Source organism: Hylaeus volcanicus, chromosome 6 (assembly GCF_026283585.1).
Source record: "Hylaeus volcanicus isolate JK05 chromosome 6, UHH_iyHylVolc1.0_haploid, whole genome shotgun sequence".
Lineage (NCBI taxonomy): Eukaryota > Metazoa > Arthropoda > Insecta > Hymenoptera > Colletidae > Hylaeus > Hylaeus volcanicus.
In genome coordinates this window covers 10,717,123-10,735,291 of record NC_071981.1, presented here as the reverse complement: position 1 = coordinate 10,735,291, position 18,169 = coordinate 10,717,123, and the positions used below count along the sequence as shown (strand labels likewise).

The 18,169-nt window shown below is 36.7% G+C and overlaps 1 protein-coding gene across 1 annotated transcript in view; it reads right to left on the bottom strand.

Moving 5' to 3' along the window:
- Positions 1–2,339: 2,339 nt before the first annotated feature.
- Positions 2,340–18,169, bottom strand: part of LOC128878682 (uncharacterized) — a 67,322-nt gene continuing 51,492 nt past the window's right edge. Inside the window, exons 3-6 of the mRNA XM_054127093.1 lie at positions 10,000–10,256; positions 7,845–7,908; positions 7,069–7,317; positions 2,340–6,138 (exon numbers count right to left, since the gene is read on the bottom strand). Coding sequence (XP_053983068.1) covers positions 5,782–6,138; positions 7,069–7,317; positions 7,845–7,908; positions 10,000–10,256 — 927 coding nt within the window. The 3' untranslated portion in view covers positions 2,340–5,781. The remainder of the gene's footprint in view (positions 6,139–7,068; positions 7,318–7,844; positions 7,909–9,999; positions 10,257–18,169) is intronic.

Sequence of the window (18,169 nt, the reverse complement as noted above, 5' to 3'; positions counted from 1 at the left end):
CCGCGGTATAATGTGGTATCAAAGGTATAGGTGTATAGGGAAGAGTGGAGTCACGCGACGCCAGAATTGCGCGGATGCCACTGTTTGTTTGATTCTGATTCGCTACGTCTCATTCGTAGATCTAGACCAGGGATGGTTCAAATGGATTTAAAAAATGATTCAAGCTACGAATACCTTATCCGTTTAGATTCTATTTCGAATCAACTTTTTAACTTCTTAAAAAGAAAGTAATAATATTGTTTGTACTTCTTATAGTTTTTAATATTCCTACATTAATTCACGATTGCGAACTACCAGTGAGTGCAACAAAATCACAAATCTTTTTTAAACTGTCCTGTGAGTAGGATACAAACAGCTGTTTTAAAATAGTTCCCTGGCCTGGATGCGAGGAGATATACTTTCTTGTTCAAATCACAGTAACAAGTAGTGATAGTCATAGTAAACGAAACGTACGAGGGCAACTGTTAAAAGTAAAAAAAATATGTTACATATTGAAAGCACTATTAGAATAAAATTTGTACCATCTTTGTCCAAATTAACGATTTATGAAGAATCGGACCCGATTATCTCTGAAATATTAGAAAATACCGATTCACGATTACAGATTATATATGTAGTTTATAATTGTTGATTAATCTGACAATTGTGAGCGATTATCGCCGAAGTCATCGCAAAAAATTACTGCCCAACTCTGACGCCGCGTCCTCATCAATTTTCTTTTGCGGCTGGTTCGGTGGATCAAATGTTTCCGCCTGTGTATATTGTCTATTGCCAGGGATAGGCAAAATTCTTCTAAATAAAAATTTCGTGTAACGAATAAAAGATAAACAACTATTTATCCGTTACTCGCTAAATAAAAATTAAAATTAAAAAGTGACATATTTCGCAAATAAAAGTTCCACCGTTCGATGGAATAAACGTCACGATTATATTGTCAAACGTCTTATTCGTTACCTGTTCTTCAAATAAAATTTTGCCCATCTCTGTCTATTATTCCCTCATATGATTGGCCTCGATCGTGGGAAAAGTAGGAAAAGAATGGAAGAGGACACGAGCCAAGAAGAAGATCCGCGATCGAGGGGCCGTCTCGAGCGAATTTTATTTCATTGTCGTTGCACTCCAGGAGACTCGACTGAGCTTGTGCGAGTGAAAAACAGAGAGTATGAGAGAATGTTCAGAAAATAGAACGTTACGGGAAAGTTGCGTCGGTCGCATCGCTATTATTCGAATTAAACGGTTTATCTAATTGTAAAGAGTGCTATGATTGAGTGAAGAAAAAGATACGAGTGTGAGTGTATGTGTATAAAAGAGAGAGAGAGAGAGAGAGAGAGAGAGAGAGAGAGAGAGAGAGAGAAAATATGTGGGATCTATGCTAGCGAACAAGGGAAACAGAACAAGAAATTGCGATTCGTGGTTCAGTGTGTGCAAAATGCGGTTATTCGGAGATGGAATTGAGGCGATTAATTAACGAGATGTTGTAAATTGTTCTATAGCAAAAATGAAAAGTGCTACGGACGCGGCAGCGCGCCCCCTGAGAGTTCTTCGACGACCTGTGATCCACGATTCCAGAAGATTCTCGTTTCCGTCGAGAAAAATGGATTAACTTCGATAGGATCGACTTTGTATCGTCGTCGATGACTCTCGAAGGGGCGCGATGCTCTGATCGTTTCAATGTTGATATGTCAATGCTGTGATGTTATCCTTTGAAACTTAAAAAGAAAAAAGTATATCCCCCCAAGAAAACCTCCATCCCTCCCACCCTTGGACACGAACCCCCATTCCCCTTTTTCCTGAACAAAAAAAAAAAAAAATGAAAACAAGTGTCCCGCGAGACGAAACCCCCTTTCTCCTTGGAAAATGAATATTTCTATTACTGTAACACTCCGCATAGCCCTTAAAAAAATAGCTAGATTCTAATCGTATTTAATGTAAAGTTTATTATTGTTACATCTCAGTGATTCTCTCCTCAATCAGTGATCTCACGGAGAGAACGACGCGCCGTCGAGACGTTTCACGTGCGAACGCTGAAACAAAGGCTTTGGGAAGAGCGAGAATGATGATTAATCGAAACCTGAAAGTAAAGCGACCGGTAATCGATCAACCGTTACCGTTCGTTTCTCTCCGGTACGTCACTGGTGCCCAAAATTCCTACATTTGTCGCATTTGTAAATAAAATTTTTATCATCACACGACGTGCGCGTTATTACTTCAATTCCATTGAAATGTCGACTTACATTATTTTCCTATTTCATTTCTTGAATATTTTAGATTCCTTGGTACAATTTGAAATTGTTAACTACGTAGTTTTATTTTTTGGTGTTAACAATGAAGTATACCGAACCGACTTTGATGTGAGGCATGAGAATCATGTAAAGTATAAGGCTCTTTTAGTATCAACGATCTGTCTGATTTAAATGAAGTGAAGGATAATAATTTTACAGTGTAAAATAGATATTATTCATTTACGTTTCGACTCATTGTTCTAGAGTCGCCATAAATATATAAATGTTATACTCATACTGCAGATTTTATGCACATATTATTTACGATAATATAGAAAATATACATAAAATATACATAAAATATATATATATATATTGTATGTTCGATATATTTTCCAATTATTATAATAATATTGTCATTTCATTTTCCATAAATGCACATACCTTTTGATTATATTTAGCATGTATTTATTATACTAGTTCATATCATAAAAAATACATGAAGTCCGCAGTCTAGTTAAAATTAAATTTTCTAAATTGGCCCATAAAAAGAATTCGGTAAATCTCTTTTTATATTAACATACAAAAGTTTACTAAAATAAAATAATAATTCTGCATACAACATAGAAAATATAATACTGAAAATATTTGTTCCATCCCGCAAATATTTAATGTTATTATTTTTACCTAGGTTAAGATTTATAATACCAATGAATTAGGCTTTAGTTAATATAATTATTGAAAAGATATTACTGTGTGATAAGTATATAGTTTAATACTTAGGTTAATACAAGTTGAACATCGACCAATTTACCAATCATACAACAATGGATATTAAATGAATTCGTGGACGATGCAAGAAATATTCCCAGTATTGTATTAGGCGTATAAATTAATTCTGTGTCTCTATATTGAACCATTTATAATTCTAGTTTCAACAGACATATTTCTCATCATATTAGTACATTCAAGTGATTACAAGTCCTCAACCTGATCTCTATTCGAAGTCTCAACCTGATGATCAATTCATCTATCATCATCATTACATCTATTCATCATCGTTACAATTCATCTGTACGAACATTAGTAGCCACATAACTGTACTTATTGTTTTATTGTTGCTAATTTATTATGATTCAAATGCAAATCAAATCGGGAACTTAAAATAGGGTACTTGAACGTAACAAAATGACGAATAAATATAACTGCTGAAACTAGTGTTATGAATGAATGAATATAGGGACAGTATTAATTTCTACATCTAATACAATCAGTTTGTTTTTCGTTTTGGAGATGGCGGTTAAGGGTAGAAAAGAATTGACCGATTTCGGACAGGTGAAACGATACTTTCTTCTGTGAATTACAAACGACGATACAAAAGTATATTTACATTCTAAGTGGTTGTGTCGCGTTAGAATAATACAAGGTTCATTGTACTCGTTACATTTGCTGGAATAAGTCACGGCGATCTCGTGACGGTATTCGTCTAGTCTACATTGCAGTATAGAAATCGAAATTAGAACTCGAAACGTTACTGACCACCTCGTTTTTCTCGGCTCGGTTGAATCTACAGGTTTCATATACGTATCGTACCGATTCTTTGGCAATGGATTCAACGTTCACCTTAATAAAGGGCGAGGAACGCGGAAAACGCTCGAGCATTTATGTACAATAAAGTATAGAAAAATATAACGTTTTATAAATGCCAGCGAAAACAGGAAAACTGGTTAATTTCGAATAAGGCAAAAGGAACGAAACGTGGCATAAAGAATCGTTAATATTTGCATCCGCAACTGACCACACGGTAATTGCCAAAGTCATTCAAATACTCGTCACTCATTGGATTCTATTTACACGAATATATTCGAATCCCGCTTAATCCGATTGCACGAAATTACACGAGACTTACATACAGTATTCTGATAATAACTTAATATTCCAGGCTATCTTATCTTAAACGCTTTACAGATATTATAAATAAATAATAGAAGCCGTGTCTCGCGGTGTATTTCGAGTAAATGCACCTCTGGGAGCATAAATACAGACCTTCAATCCTACGGGACTGCTGTGAACTATGTTTATTCTTGTATTAGAAATGTATAAAATTTTAAGAATATTGATATTTCTTTTAATCGTTTCTTCTAGATTTAATTTAAGGAATCGATATCGATTAAATATTTTTCCACTTGCATTCGAACGAATCCCGAAGAATTAACGCCATTAATCAAAAATAAAACCACCTCTGATTATATCTCGATTTTCTTAAAATACCTCTCTAATATAAAACATTTACACGTATACGGCTGGATACATTAGATATCTAAACTTTCATACGTCTACCTTTGGTACAATTTCTCTCGCTATTGACTATAATCTTAAATTCTCTTTGTTCCTCCTTACCGACGCGACATAGTTGAAACACTAACCCGTCTTCCTCTAATACCTCTCAAACTAATTTTTTCATATCGATGTTCTGTTCGCAGGGTCTCGACAAAACCACGTGACTACGAGAGTATCACATTGATTCCATACAAAGTGATTCGAAACACACAAAAATTTGACATATAGTTGATAAATCGACGGGAAAGCTATTTAACATATTACATTACCGAGTAGGGATTACAAAATTTGTCATTTTAGTTTTCCTTTCCAAGGTCGACTCTTGTATAAACATTGGTACCAACGCATTAGGCTATAGTTGCGTCATGTACGTAGATTTCCATGTTCTTCGAATACCTTAATCTATTGTTCTTCGATACAAAATTAATTAATTTTAAATTGTTTTAGTTCCTCTGAAAAATACTCGTCATACTCTCTGATGGTTTTAGCAATAAACAAGGATCGATAATGAAGTTTCGTTGCTTCGAGATTATCACATAATTTACAACTTATAAATAGAAAAACGTAGAAAAACAATTACCAAGTTAATTCTCTTGTACCTGCACTTATTCAGGTCATTCACCCTGTCATTTTAGTCTCATCGCAGTCACGTGGTTTCGTTTACACCAAATCCATCAGTGACAGTTTCCTCAAACGTCTGAACTGCCTTTGCAATAAATAATACCAAACTTCGGGAGCTAATCGCGACAGAAGCATTTTCTCGGATTTCGTCGAAAGTCTCTGTTCAGCTTCTCGCCAACTTCTGGCAGTGGAGCCGCCACTTGACGCCGATCAAATACTGCTCAGCGCACTGAAACTATAGTGCAGCTAACGTCTGTGTATCAGAGTTTGGGCAAAATATTTGTCCAGTCGAAAGTTTCGAATAACGAATAAAAGATAAACGACATTTCATCCGTTACATATTAAATAAAATTTAGACTTTAAATTACATAACGAAATTACATTTCACGTTGAACACGTAAACGCAGCATAACTACTCATCAAATAAACGAAAAAACCTCCAGAATAAATCTATATAATTGGACAGTGTTCGCTCGTATTCGTCACGTATTATTCGAATAAAATTTTGTCCATCTCTGCTGTCAGACTTCAGGGGTTTGCGTCGAGTGGCATTCGCTTGTTTCAAGTTAGTGCTGGGTGCAGCCAAAAACCCAAACTTTTATATGAATAGATAATTCTCGTAGTCCGCGTAAGAGGACGCTGTGACGTGTTTGGATGTGATTGGGGTCGACGGGACACTCTGAGGCAAGTTCTGCACCCGCGGGACTTGAAGTTGGGGCAGCTGCGTTGCATGGGGTACGACGATCCTTGGCTGTTGGTTCAGGGAGCCCAACGACAAATGGTGTTGGTCCACCTTGTGAATGTTGTTGTTGTTGATCGACGTGTGGTCTTTCGGCTGGTACAGCAACAAATGATTGTTGTTGTCGTGCGTCTGGTGGTAATGGGCCTGATGGTTGCCGCGAAGGTTCAGTCTTGACATCGCCATGCTGATGCTCGAGTCTGACGCCCACATGCTCTGCGAACACGACGATTGTGTAACGAATTTGACTTTCTATTATATTCTTATGAATAATGCTCAACGACGGTAGACGCACGGGATGCGCTCGTGTACGCTGCGTAATTAGGTTCGGCCATGTTGGAGCGCATCCGAGGAAAAGAATGTCTTTGTTTGAGGCGTGAGAGCTTGTTCAGAAATCGTTTACCTCCTTGTTAATCATTGCTCGCGCAGACAACTCGTTTTTGTATTCTAATGAAGATTTCATTTCGCGATATCGACAAGTTTTGAATTGCAGGAGAGTTCGAACTGTAAACTGTAAGGCTGTTCGCTTATTACATCTCAACGACGGAGGTAGATAAAACTCTTGTTTATATACAATTTTCAAATAACGAATAGAAGCTAAGCAATGACTACAATCAATTTTAATGTATTTGTATTTGCTCGTGCCAATAGTATTCACAAAATATAAAGTTGAAATGGGTTTCAATGAGCATAAAAAATGGCGCCTCGCCCAAGATCCGCCACAAAACTCTTTATAATAAGTACAACTATTGGACTCTTCGGAGCAATGTACTGGTACCACATAATTGCATTCAAAGTAACTGTATTCATACTGCATAATATTATTATAATTGCTCTGGAAAGTGCAATAATGATAATTTTATCTTTGACAACTTTATCAATTGGTACCTAACAAAGTAAATGAAAATTGAATTTTTATTGAAAATAAACAACTCCTGATGCATTAGTTGCACAATAAAAATTGCAATCAAATTGTATTCCACGTGGAACGAATAAGAGATTATCTAAATAACCGTTCGATGGAATGAACGTTGCGCATAAATCACTGTACAGAGCGTTATTCGTCATCTATACGTCATAAAAATTTCTGCTCCTCCTTGCGTAGCGATTGTGGCGTCTTTCACGTCACGGTAGAGGCGGACTTACTTTTCTTCTGTACGGATTGTAGTCAGGATTGCGCCTTATGCGAAGATGGCGATCCGCGCTTGTCCACCGTTGCGTGACCTTAAGGGGTGAGTCGTCAGGATGCAATTTCCTTTGGTACTCCTCGCCTTCGCAGACCTCGTAGAGAGAGAACTGCTCAACACGTTCCTTGGAGCTGTAGCAACTCAACAACATCTGGATGAGCTCGTCTACGGTGGTCTGCTCGGAGACCAACAGGCTCTTGTACTTGGACTGTAAACCATAAAACGATAATCGTAATCACGTTCCTGAGAGTCTCGCTAAGAGACGGTCCTGATGTTAGTATCCATACTCTAGAGATAAACTATGTCATGTCTAAATTTTGGAAATTTAATATTTTAGCTCTTGCTTTGGAGTAAAAATACGAGAAACGGAATTAAGATGCGAATTGATTAATTGCTCGTAATCAGGAGTAAGTGCAGAAATAGTTTAGTAAGACAGACTCGTACTTCAGAGGCAAATCATGTCATGTGTGTGAAATTTAATTCGTGCTTTGGAGTAAAAGTACGAGAAAAGGTATGAATGGATTGATTACGCATAATCAGCAATAATAGTATAGTTGGATTAACTCATGAAGATAGAGTAGAAAAGAAGAAAATAAAATGAAGTGAAGCAGAGTACAGTAACTGGAGTAACTAGAGAAATCAAACTTCCATTGGAGATTGATTACAATTTTGTAGTAGATTGGCAGATCAATTTTTTGATTGAAATATTTGGATGAGACTTAGCATGTAACTTACCCCGGACATGAGCGCGCTGTCGTATATTTTGACAAGTCCGCCGCGGCGTGTTTGCAATGAGAATCTGCAACAAGAAAACATCCGTGAATCCTGGTTATCGTAAAAGCCGGCGAGATCAAAAGGAATCGACGAACACTACTTCCACGTAAAAACACCGGGGTTCGAGCTTCTAGTCAAACAGCGACTGTCTACGTAACGTATACCTTCACCGGAAGTTTCGAGCTACCGAGAAAACATAGCTGACTTCCAGTCTTTCGTGTTTCGAGAGACAGAAGCTTCGACATTACCAATCCTAACATTTATTCACCATACATTCCCCCATTCCTATAGTCTCCGTGTACGGCATACCGTTCAATATTTTTAAATAAGAGACGAATTCATAATTGTTGTTCAATCAAATTCTGAGCAATATGTGTGTGTGTATAATTGTTTAGAACTATAATTTAGGAATGGAAACATTAATTCGAAGAAATGAATGGTACATATATTAGAAATGGTACAAGGAAGCATAGTGCTATAATTGTTGGAGATCGATGATCGATGTTCACGTTATCAAGGATAGCGCGACAGAGAATTTATAATAAAGTGGATAACTTAAATATTTCTTTCGATTAATAGCTTAATGTTTTTGTTTATGCGATAGTTAAGAATACTTAGTGATACAATAAAGATATAACTAATGTTAATATGCACACGGTTCGTAAATTTTCTAGATTAGTTTTGAATCATTGATACGATATGATAATATGACATGGCACGGACATTACGTCTCAAGCATTACTCAACATCTAATAACGTAAGCACTCGCTAGTGAAACTTTGTGTCAAGAAAAATGCATTAGATTTTTAGAAACCATCGTAAAATTAATTTGCAACACATGTTGTTTGGCTCATTTAATAAATATTTTAAATGAAAATTTTAATTGAAGAAAATTATATTATTCAAATATAATATTAAATATACCAATTATCTCATTTAATTTGATTGCATCATTAGCGCATACATGCGCGCGTTGCGCACTTCTAAAAATCTTTCAAAGGTTATCATTAAGAAAAAACTATACTTTATCATTGTAACTGCCATGTTGCTTTATACGTTGACTATTTCAAATCTTATCATGTTGTCGTTATTTCTTTTATTATTATTATTAATGTAGAATGAACTAACAAAAAATAAATTCTTTTGATTTTTTATATGTTTTGAAACGTGTTTAGTTAAATTCAATCAAGAAAAATGTTGGTGATAGAGACAAATTTTCCACTTCTTCGTGTGCAAATAGCTAAATAAAGATTTCCATTTCAAAATTCTAGTTCATCAGAGTAAAAGGAGAAAAAATAAAATCTCGATTGTCCGCTAGACTAGTGTTTCCCAACGTGGGGTCCACGTCTCACAGGGGGGCAATTCGAATGTTAAGGAGGACAATTTGAAAATGTACTGGATATAACTAAACGGGGAGACTCGAGACTGAAGTTAATTAAATTCTTTGGAACGAGCACCAAGCGCAAGGATCTCACTAAATTTAAATAATAAACAATTACTAATAATTAAAATAATATAGAAAGGTCTTTCATCAAAATTATTTTGTACTTGAATTTCAGTTCTCCATTACATGTTTTGAAAATTTAGTTAGTATGTTTGCACAATAATTTCCTAGTGATTTCTTCCTAAAACGTATCCTTCAAGTTTCTTCACTGAACATTTCCATTTTTAAATATTCAAATTTATATCGAGGGAGGGGGGATAAGCATATCAAAAAAGTTTAGGTGGGGCATAACACAAAAAAGGTTGGGTAACACTGGTCTAGACCATAAACGATAACAGCAATTCTGTCCCTGGAAGACCGAACAAATCTCCGATTTATTTCCTCGCGCTGTATTCGTTCGAGGTAAAAATCTCGAACCGTAAGCGGGTCAACGAGTCCCTCAGTTGGCATAAATAAATGCACGTCTCGCGTGGTCGAACCAGACAACTTGAACCCCAAGAACAAAGGGAATCCACTCGAAAGGACGTTGCTCGTCGTTGGCTCGTGCTCACCGACCCACAAGAAGTCGCGTTTACGGTCGGTCGCGAACCCTGAAATTACGTCACGAAGCCGACCGAAACCGAAGAGGGGGGCAAGCGAAGAAGTACGCGCGGGAGGAGCTCGGAATCGTACCTGGAATCGCCGCGAGGATGACACGATTGCAAAACGGCAGGCCTCGCGTCCTCGTCGAGGGGCAGGACGGTCCTCACGTTGGGTCTTCTCACAGTGACCTCCATGGTTAGGTAGAACAGCCTCGGGTCGCGGTGCCTCATCCGATACTTGTTCAATAGGTTCTGTACGACCTCGCGGCAGGTCGTCTGGTAGGTAATACCGAGGGTCTTGTACTCGATGTCCGGCCGCAGGCAGTTCGCGTACACCTTTATGGTCGTCTGCAACCAAGATCGAAAGCTGTCGTTAGGGTGGGTATGTTAACTAGAGTTAGAACTTATCGCACGATCGAACAGAGCCATCAAACTGCCATGAGGCCGTTTTAACGTGGATCGTAGCCAATCTTCCGTCTAGTCTTATCCACAATCGGGATAATCGCGATATAAGGCTTGTCTATCACTTCCTAATAGCGGTTCGAGCCGACGCTGTCTGTCGTTCGGAATAGAGGTTCTCAACGGAGACTCTCGATGGGCCACGAAAAATATTGCCGAAATGTTTGAGTAGTACTAAATAAATGATTGCTGCGATAGCACAAGATTTCTATCTACAATGAAACTTGTTTTATCCGAGAAAGTCGGAGGATGAAGCAACACAGATAACCAAGTAGTAAGGATAATAATAGTTCACCAGCTATCCCGTCCAACTCTTCCTATCAGTACGGATAATAAAGATCTGTATTCGGAAATCCGAGGTCGAGCATATTTGTGCAATTTGTCTAACAAGGAAAGTTTACTAACCCGAAAGTTACGATTTTTTGAAAACTGCATTTAATAAATGGGCAGTATATATTTTATGAATTACAAACGATTAATATATCTACTCAAAAACATAAAATATTTAATTCTTCATAACAATATGAATCATAACAAACAAAATCATTCTGTATTTAAAAAAAGAGAATAAATAATATATAATATTAATCAAAATAATCAAACCAAATTGGATGTCTAGATAGTTATCGTTTCTGTTCGTATTCAACTGTTTTTTTCTGTGATACACATGGAATTTATTTTGGATGCAATTAAATGATTGTTCACATAAATCATACAAAAACATGTTCGCATGACTGAAGTTACACTCGCTCTCAGTTCAAAATCTGAACTTCAGATAGTAGAGGCCCAACTATGAGTTTGTGTTTGTATATCAGCGGCTGCAATTAATTCATTCGCATATCCAAAGTATGAATGGACGAGGTTCTACTGTATAAGACATGTTGCTGTTGCAAAGCAATAATAAGATTCTATATAATTTCTAAAGGAAAACTACAATCTATAATATAATTTAGAACATCATACTATAGAGACTTTATATAAAATCTACAATGCAATATAAAGTATAAAATTATTAATCAAACGACGACTAACCAAATATGTACATACGTACACAAACATTACAAACATTGCTCAGAAAGACTAAATATCGATAACAACACCGTCGATGCAAAACATGTTTATCATAAGAAGTGCGACCAAGGAAAATTACCAAACAACAGCGAGCATATAAGAGGACTCAATTCGACACAGGAGGATCACTTAGAGAATCAAAGAGTCATCCGCAATCACTTTGAAGCAGTCAATCTTCAGTTAGTTTCAGCCAGTTCAACAATGGAGTCATCATAATCTACATCAAGACATCCACTATCAGCGACGACATAATAACTTGTCTACTTGCATCATTTAAGTTCAGTTGTAGTAAATATATATATATATTTTTTTAATTTTATTTTCAATTTTATTTTCGACGTTGGTGACAATGTGCATACACAATACGTCGTAAAAATAGTCAGCCTATCGTATATTCAGCAGCGGAACACAATTCACCCTAGCAGGGGTCTACTAGGCCCTCGTGTGCCTATTCGAGGGTTAAATGCCATTCGTTGGCAGTTCGTTGTTTTAGAGCGAACGGGGTAGGTTTGAAAAGTATAGGAGTTCCAGGAAAGGATACGTCCCGCCGTATGGATCTATGCCACGGGAGAAAAAGGAGAGGAAGGAAGACGGCGTCCTGTTGTCGGAGGAAGGGCAATAAAAAAAATGTACGGTAAAGACTAGGAGACGAGACAAGAGGTTTTGACAATTAGTCCATAATTAACTCGGGGACAGACGTTGGCCACGCGCGGCGCATATACGCTATCAACCCTTCAGATACGCCGGCTACGAGGGGATGCGTGCACCGAAAATAAACCAGACACCAGATCACCCCGTTCGCAGATGCGTACGTCATATGAGTACACACGCGTCTGTATATTCATGTGTCAAGATTAATGCTGCGTTTGCGCAGGCGGTTCTCTATAAAATTAAATATAGATTTGTCACGTGAAAATTAATTTTAACCATCAATTAGTATTCACAACTCGTTGTCAGTGTAATTTCAGCGAAATGTAGACGAATATATACAGAGTGTTTCGTTTAAAGCGGACTGATTGAATATTTCATGAGAAAATGAAGCTACCAACAAAATCTTTTTACAAGAGTTATTTAGCGCTAATGGGAACATTACGTGAACTAACGTTAGACGTTCAGGCAAGTTTAATAAAATCGATATAAATAAAATAAAATAAATATTTAAATAAAATTTTTTAATTTAAATAAAATAAAATAGATTTACATCCTAAGTTTACACTTCGACTCTGACCGTTACTCTTCAACTTATCTGTGCTGACTGCCTGATATGCTATATCGTATCGTATATGTATGTTACACGTATCGTTTTAATTATATGGAGTAAATAATTTCTTGTAAGTGAAGTTGTGGGAGAGATAAAATTAATAAAATAAACAAAATTAATTTTTTTAAATGGAACCTTAATAAGATAACTTTTGCTTAGACTAATTTATCGTTTTGTAGTTCTAGTTGCCACTTATTAGGCTGCGAACAAGGATTAAAGAAGAAAAGGAGATGTTCTATCTTTGTTCGCAGCTTAATCGATTTACCTTTAGGGTATATTTCGATCCATTATGTACTTAACTTTCCATTTTGTATATCAATCTTCTTCGCTTCACCAATCGGTGACTCACGACTACCAGAATTCCGAGAGTGAGACTAAAACTGAAATAGCTAATTGTAAGCATTCGAAGCCTAACCTGTCGATAAGCCAGATGTTGCGAGTCGAAGATTTATAATTGGCCGACGCTTTTGCGAGTATTGCCACTCCAGCCTTCCGAAAACACGTGCAGACTGATTTTACGACTGCAAGCTGCACTTTATTTACATCTGTAACGACCTATCTTGGACACAGCAAACTGCGTTACACGTGGCCGAAAGAGTCTTGTACGTGTCCGTGCAAAGATTTTCAGGGTGTAACTTGGTTGGTGAAACTAGGTCCATCTCTTTCGGATTTTCGCTAAGCTGCAGTCGTTCCGAACGAGCACGTTTCAATGAGAATACCAGGATTAACCTTCCAGTGCGTGTCGTTTATAGCGTCAATACGTTCCTTTTGTATTACAAACCCTTGAATCGCGGGCTAAATTGTGTACCTTGAATAGGGATTATACGGGATCCTATAGCTACGGACGTCAGAGTGTCGTGTGCCAATTACTGGATCGCTATCCCAATTCAAATATTTACGTAATAAATAACGCTTAAATCAGAATTTAGTATTATGAATAGATTGCAGATGTGTGTACAAATTCAATCCTTGTACCTTGAAACTTAAAGTACATTTTTAACCAACTTTGAAAAGGAGGAGGTTACTCAATTCGACACGTATATTTTTTGTTTGTTTTCTAAACGTTGTAATGTACATTTTATTTTTTGTATTTCATATATCTATGTATTTGAGCACATCCTTTTATATGTTCGTATATTTAACATCTTATACATAAATGTATAAAAATTCGCAATCTAATGACAAGTTGTAGATAAAATATATTGTGAAAAAAGAAAAGTTTTCGAGAAAGAATCATTTGCCAAAGAATAATTCATTTTACTAACATAAACTTTAAAAGATTAGATCAATCTAACGTTTCACTAATAATATGTAATGGTATTTAACGTGGATATGTAGGCCAAACGTCGGAAACCATTGCTCTTTTAATGAATGAATTAGCAATCAAAAGGAAAGGTGTTCAAAGAGCATTTGAATTACCATCAAATTACATAATTCGTTCCAGGTTAAGAACTCTAGAATATAAGAAAAACGGAGAACAAAAATTCTAAGTATACGGGAGCTCAAGGCTAAAAGTAACAGAGGCAGGTTGTACCAGTGTCCGTAGTTTCCAAGTTTCTTAACGCTAGACGCTAAGAATTAACATTTAGGCTTTCGAAATCCGTGTGATAACAACTTGTGTCGATAGGTAGTCGATTTCATCACGAGAATTGCCTAGCGTGGGTTTCTCGAAGAAAAGTAATTTGCGAATGCGCGTTCGCCTGTCCGTTAAAATTACAGGCTTGCGTAGTTCATAAAAGCTAAGTACTTATTGTGATAGTATATTTTATTGGCTTTATATGGTTTGAGCGATTCAAATCAAACTTGTATACTGAAGATGAAATTTCATCTGACGTGTGTAGTTTATCGTCGAGTTTAGTTGTAACCGATGATGTAAAAGGAATTGAACAGTTACAAACGAGGAGTGCGCAATTACGCATGCACCATACTTCATTATACTCCAGCCGAAGTAATTTACGCTTCCCTTTGCACGGTATGAAAAATAGTTTTTCCTCGGAGATCATGTTGCTCCTTAAAGGATAACGGTATCTTTTAATCAGCCTGAAGAAATAACTCGCGAAGATGAAGAAGTGAATTCCATTACCTCGAAAGATAAGCACTAGTGGAGCTGAAACGGATTGCAGTAAAACCACGATTTAACGAACAGTAAGCGAAGGTGTTTGAAGCGACAAATGCCTTTTCTCCTTACGAAACTATTCCATAATTGCATGTAATATTTACTAAACGTAAACAATATTCCTTTCATTCCTATATGTGTGTTAACTGCCTAGTTCCAGCAGAACAATCGGAGAGGGTGTATACAAAACAAGTGCCTCTCCTTCTTACGGAAGAATTCCAAAATTGCCTTCAATATTTACCAGATGTAAACAAAATTTGAAATAACTATTACCTACCGTGAGTAACTTTAATATTCGGACATGTCACAATTTTCACTTTGTCGCTTTATGACTTCGTCTAGAATATTGGATAAAATAATTGAGACATATATTACGTTAAATTGATTAAAGCATTAAGCCTTATTAACTAAACCATTAAGTTAATAAATGTATAAAGTATATTAGTTTAAAATGTTTAAATTATAATGTTTCACATAAAATATATCATAAATAAAACAGTATCTACTTCTACCGTTACTTTAATATTCGAACAGCTTCAAAAACCTCTAATTAATATACCAATTTTTGTTAAGATACAGTATTTTTATATTTTGTCGGAAATCCTTTTTGACGAATAACTTCTTTCAGGCATATTGCAAATCATTTTTTTAAAATATTCTGTACGAATGTTATTGTATCCTTCCTTTGATCTTAATTTCTGTGTAAAATAAATTGAAAAAATTACTAAATGTACTTTAAAACGTACGTGAAATATTATTAAAATTATAAAAACGTTACATAAATTCTTCTCTGTAAACAAAGATATTCCAAGAAACACCTAATACTTGGACTCTTAATGTGTTTTTCACCCTTAATTCAAAATGAACTTATGAAGTGACAAAGTGAAAACTCTGAAGTGTTCGAATATTAAAGTTATCTACCGTATAGAACGATATCTTCTTCGCCCCTATTTTTGATATTTCTAGTTATGGCAAGTGCCCTATCTTGAGGGGTTAAATTCGTCTCAAATATTGTATCACTTCGATTGATATAGGCGCCAAGCCCGCCACGCTGGGATCTCGGTAGTATTTGCGTTACGTCCAAACCTAAACAAACAGCCTTCTTACGCGTACGCCTCCGCCGTGAAATTCCTGATGGGGTTTTACGACGACTTGGAATCGATAGCGGCGGTCGTGTTTCGTTCCAACGAGTGCTGCCTTAACAAAGTGAAACGTACACACTGTTCACGCGAACACGTGCCGTTAAAACACGCCTCGACTACGATTTTCGTGCGCCCCCATGCGTTCTCTCACGCGGAAAAAGAAATCGACGGCTGCGAGCGCGTAGGCGCTTAGCGATTTCTGATTCACAGAAGGAATTCCGATACGCTTACGCGCGAACATAAATGCGGTTTGCGCGGAATTCTCAGGTGCTTCCACGCCGAGGACTGAGATCTTTGTTCGACTTTTTCCACGTCCTTCGAAGTTCGAACGTGGTTGCGAAGGCCGTCGCTTTTTGTTCCCGAAGATACCGATTTCCTTTCGTTCGGATCGATCCATCGAAATCTCGAGATGTGTCGCAGCTGTGAAGTGGATAGAGACAGCGTCATTCCACGGAGATTCGGACACTTTTTGGACTAACGTCTTAAATTTTTATGAAATTTGGATATGTTGTAGTCTTTAGTGGTAATTGAAAGTATCCCGAAGGTTTTTTAAAAATTTTGAAAATTATCGGATTTACAAGTGTTTAAAGTTACGTGTTACTTTTTTTATAAATAAATTATGACAATTAAACTATTGGGTTGTCGGGAAAGTCAATGTCGATTTTTGGTAGGTGGTACAGGTCTGAATATATCGAAATGGTTGAAAACAAATAACATGTATACATCCCTTAAAAGGTGGAAAGGTTGTGGAACAAAATGGCACCTATGTAATTCAATAAATGCATGTATATATATTATATGCCTTTGAATATTTCTTAGAAATTTGCACGAACTTTCTGGACAACCTAATAGTAAACAGAGAAGAATGAGATTTTGAGAGTTAATAATGAGGACATAGGAGTAGCAAATGAAAATTATTTCAATTAAAAAAGGATGCGATGAACCCTCTTTTTGGAAATGCGATTTAAAAAAATTGGAAAACAAATGAGAATATAGCTCTATTTATCTTTATGGAGATGTTATTGAAAAGAAGTGCCCATATAATTCGGATCATTTTTCGCTGTCTCGTGAGCTTTCAAAAATAAAAACTCACTGATCTAGAATCTTGAAAACGATTCCTAGTAGTTCATCCACGCGGAAGCAATTTCTTCAAACGATTAAGCTAAACGACATTGGGTGAGGTTAATGTCACAACAGAATTCAGCGAAAATATTACCGAAGAACGGTGAGAATGTATCGTTCATCTCGGGATGGGCCTGGAAACATGCCACGGAATCGAGCATTTTTCTGGACACAAATGTGTGAAAGATATCGCCCATGAGATTTGTATAACGGTACAAAGTCGTGCATTCCTAGGAAACGCGGATGACGGGTTCGAGATCGTTGGCTGAAGAACCGTTTCATAGCGGCAGTCAATCGACAGCGTGTTTTCCCCCGCGGCGGCGACTAATGAAAGAGAAAATAATGCGGAAGACAGAAAAAGCGTGTAGAGGACCGCATACAAGTGTCAAAAGGAGGTCTGCGGCTCGTCAGGAACAGCCTTCGGAAAGGAGATATGCCACCCCGTTACGGGACATCAATATCTTCCAGCCGGCTATGCACCATGGAACAGAAATACTCGTTAGGATATTTCTGTTTCGAATGTGATGTTCGGGTTAAAAGTATCGCTTCTCTTGTGGAACCGAGAACGTTTCGATACAACACCCGCCAGGGACGGTTTTCACGATTTAAAAGACGATGAGAGATTTTATATATATATTTTATTGAGATTTTATATTGTTTTGAAGAATAACCCTTCATTATTCGTTAGAATATGTATAGAAAAGGTTGCACTCTTGAAGGACGAATTTTAAATGAATTTTTTTTAAGCTTTCCTCGAATTAAAGCAAATTAAAGCAATTTTTATCTGTGAATCGATTCTAACATACAAATACGATGTCTCACTTTAATATGGTACATTTTTTATTTTTTGAAACGTATTGTGATCGTAAATAATGGTAATTTTGCTATAAAAACAACCGTTAAAACATATTGAAAGATACAGTCAATTAAGTGAAAATTGCTCGGACACAAACTTCTATAAAAGTAAATTTGGAGTAGACGGGGTTATCCAAATGACAAAACAGCACCTTTCCGGTGACTTCTGCAGGTATTTTTTAGTTTTAGATTTAGCAGTTATAAATGCTTAGATGCAGTATAACGAATGCAGCGG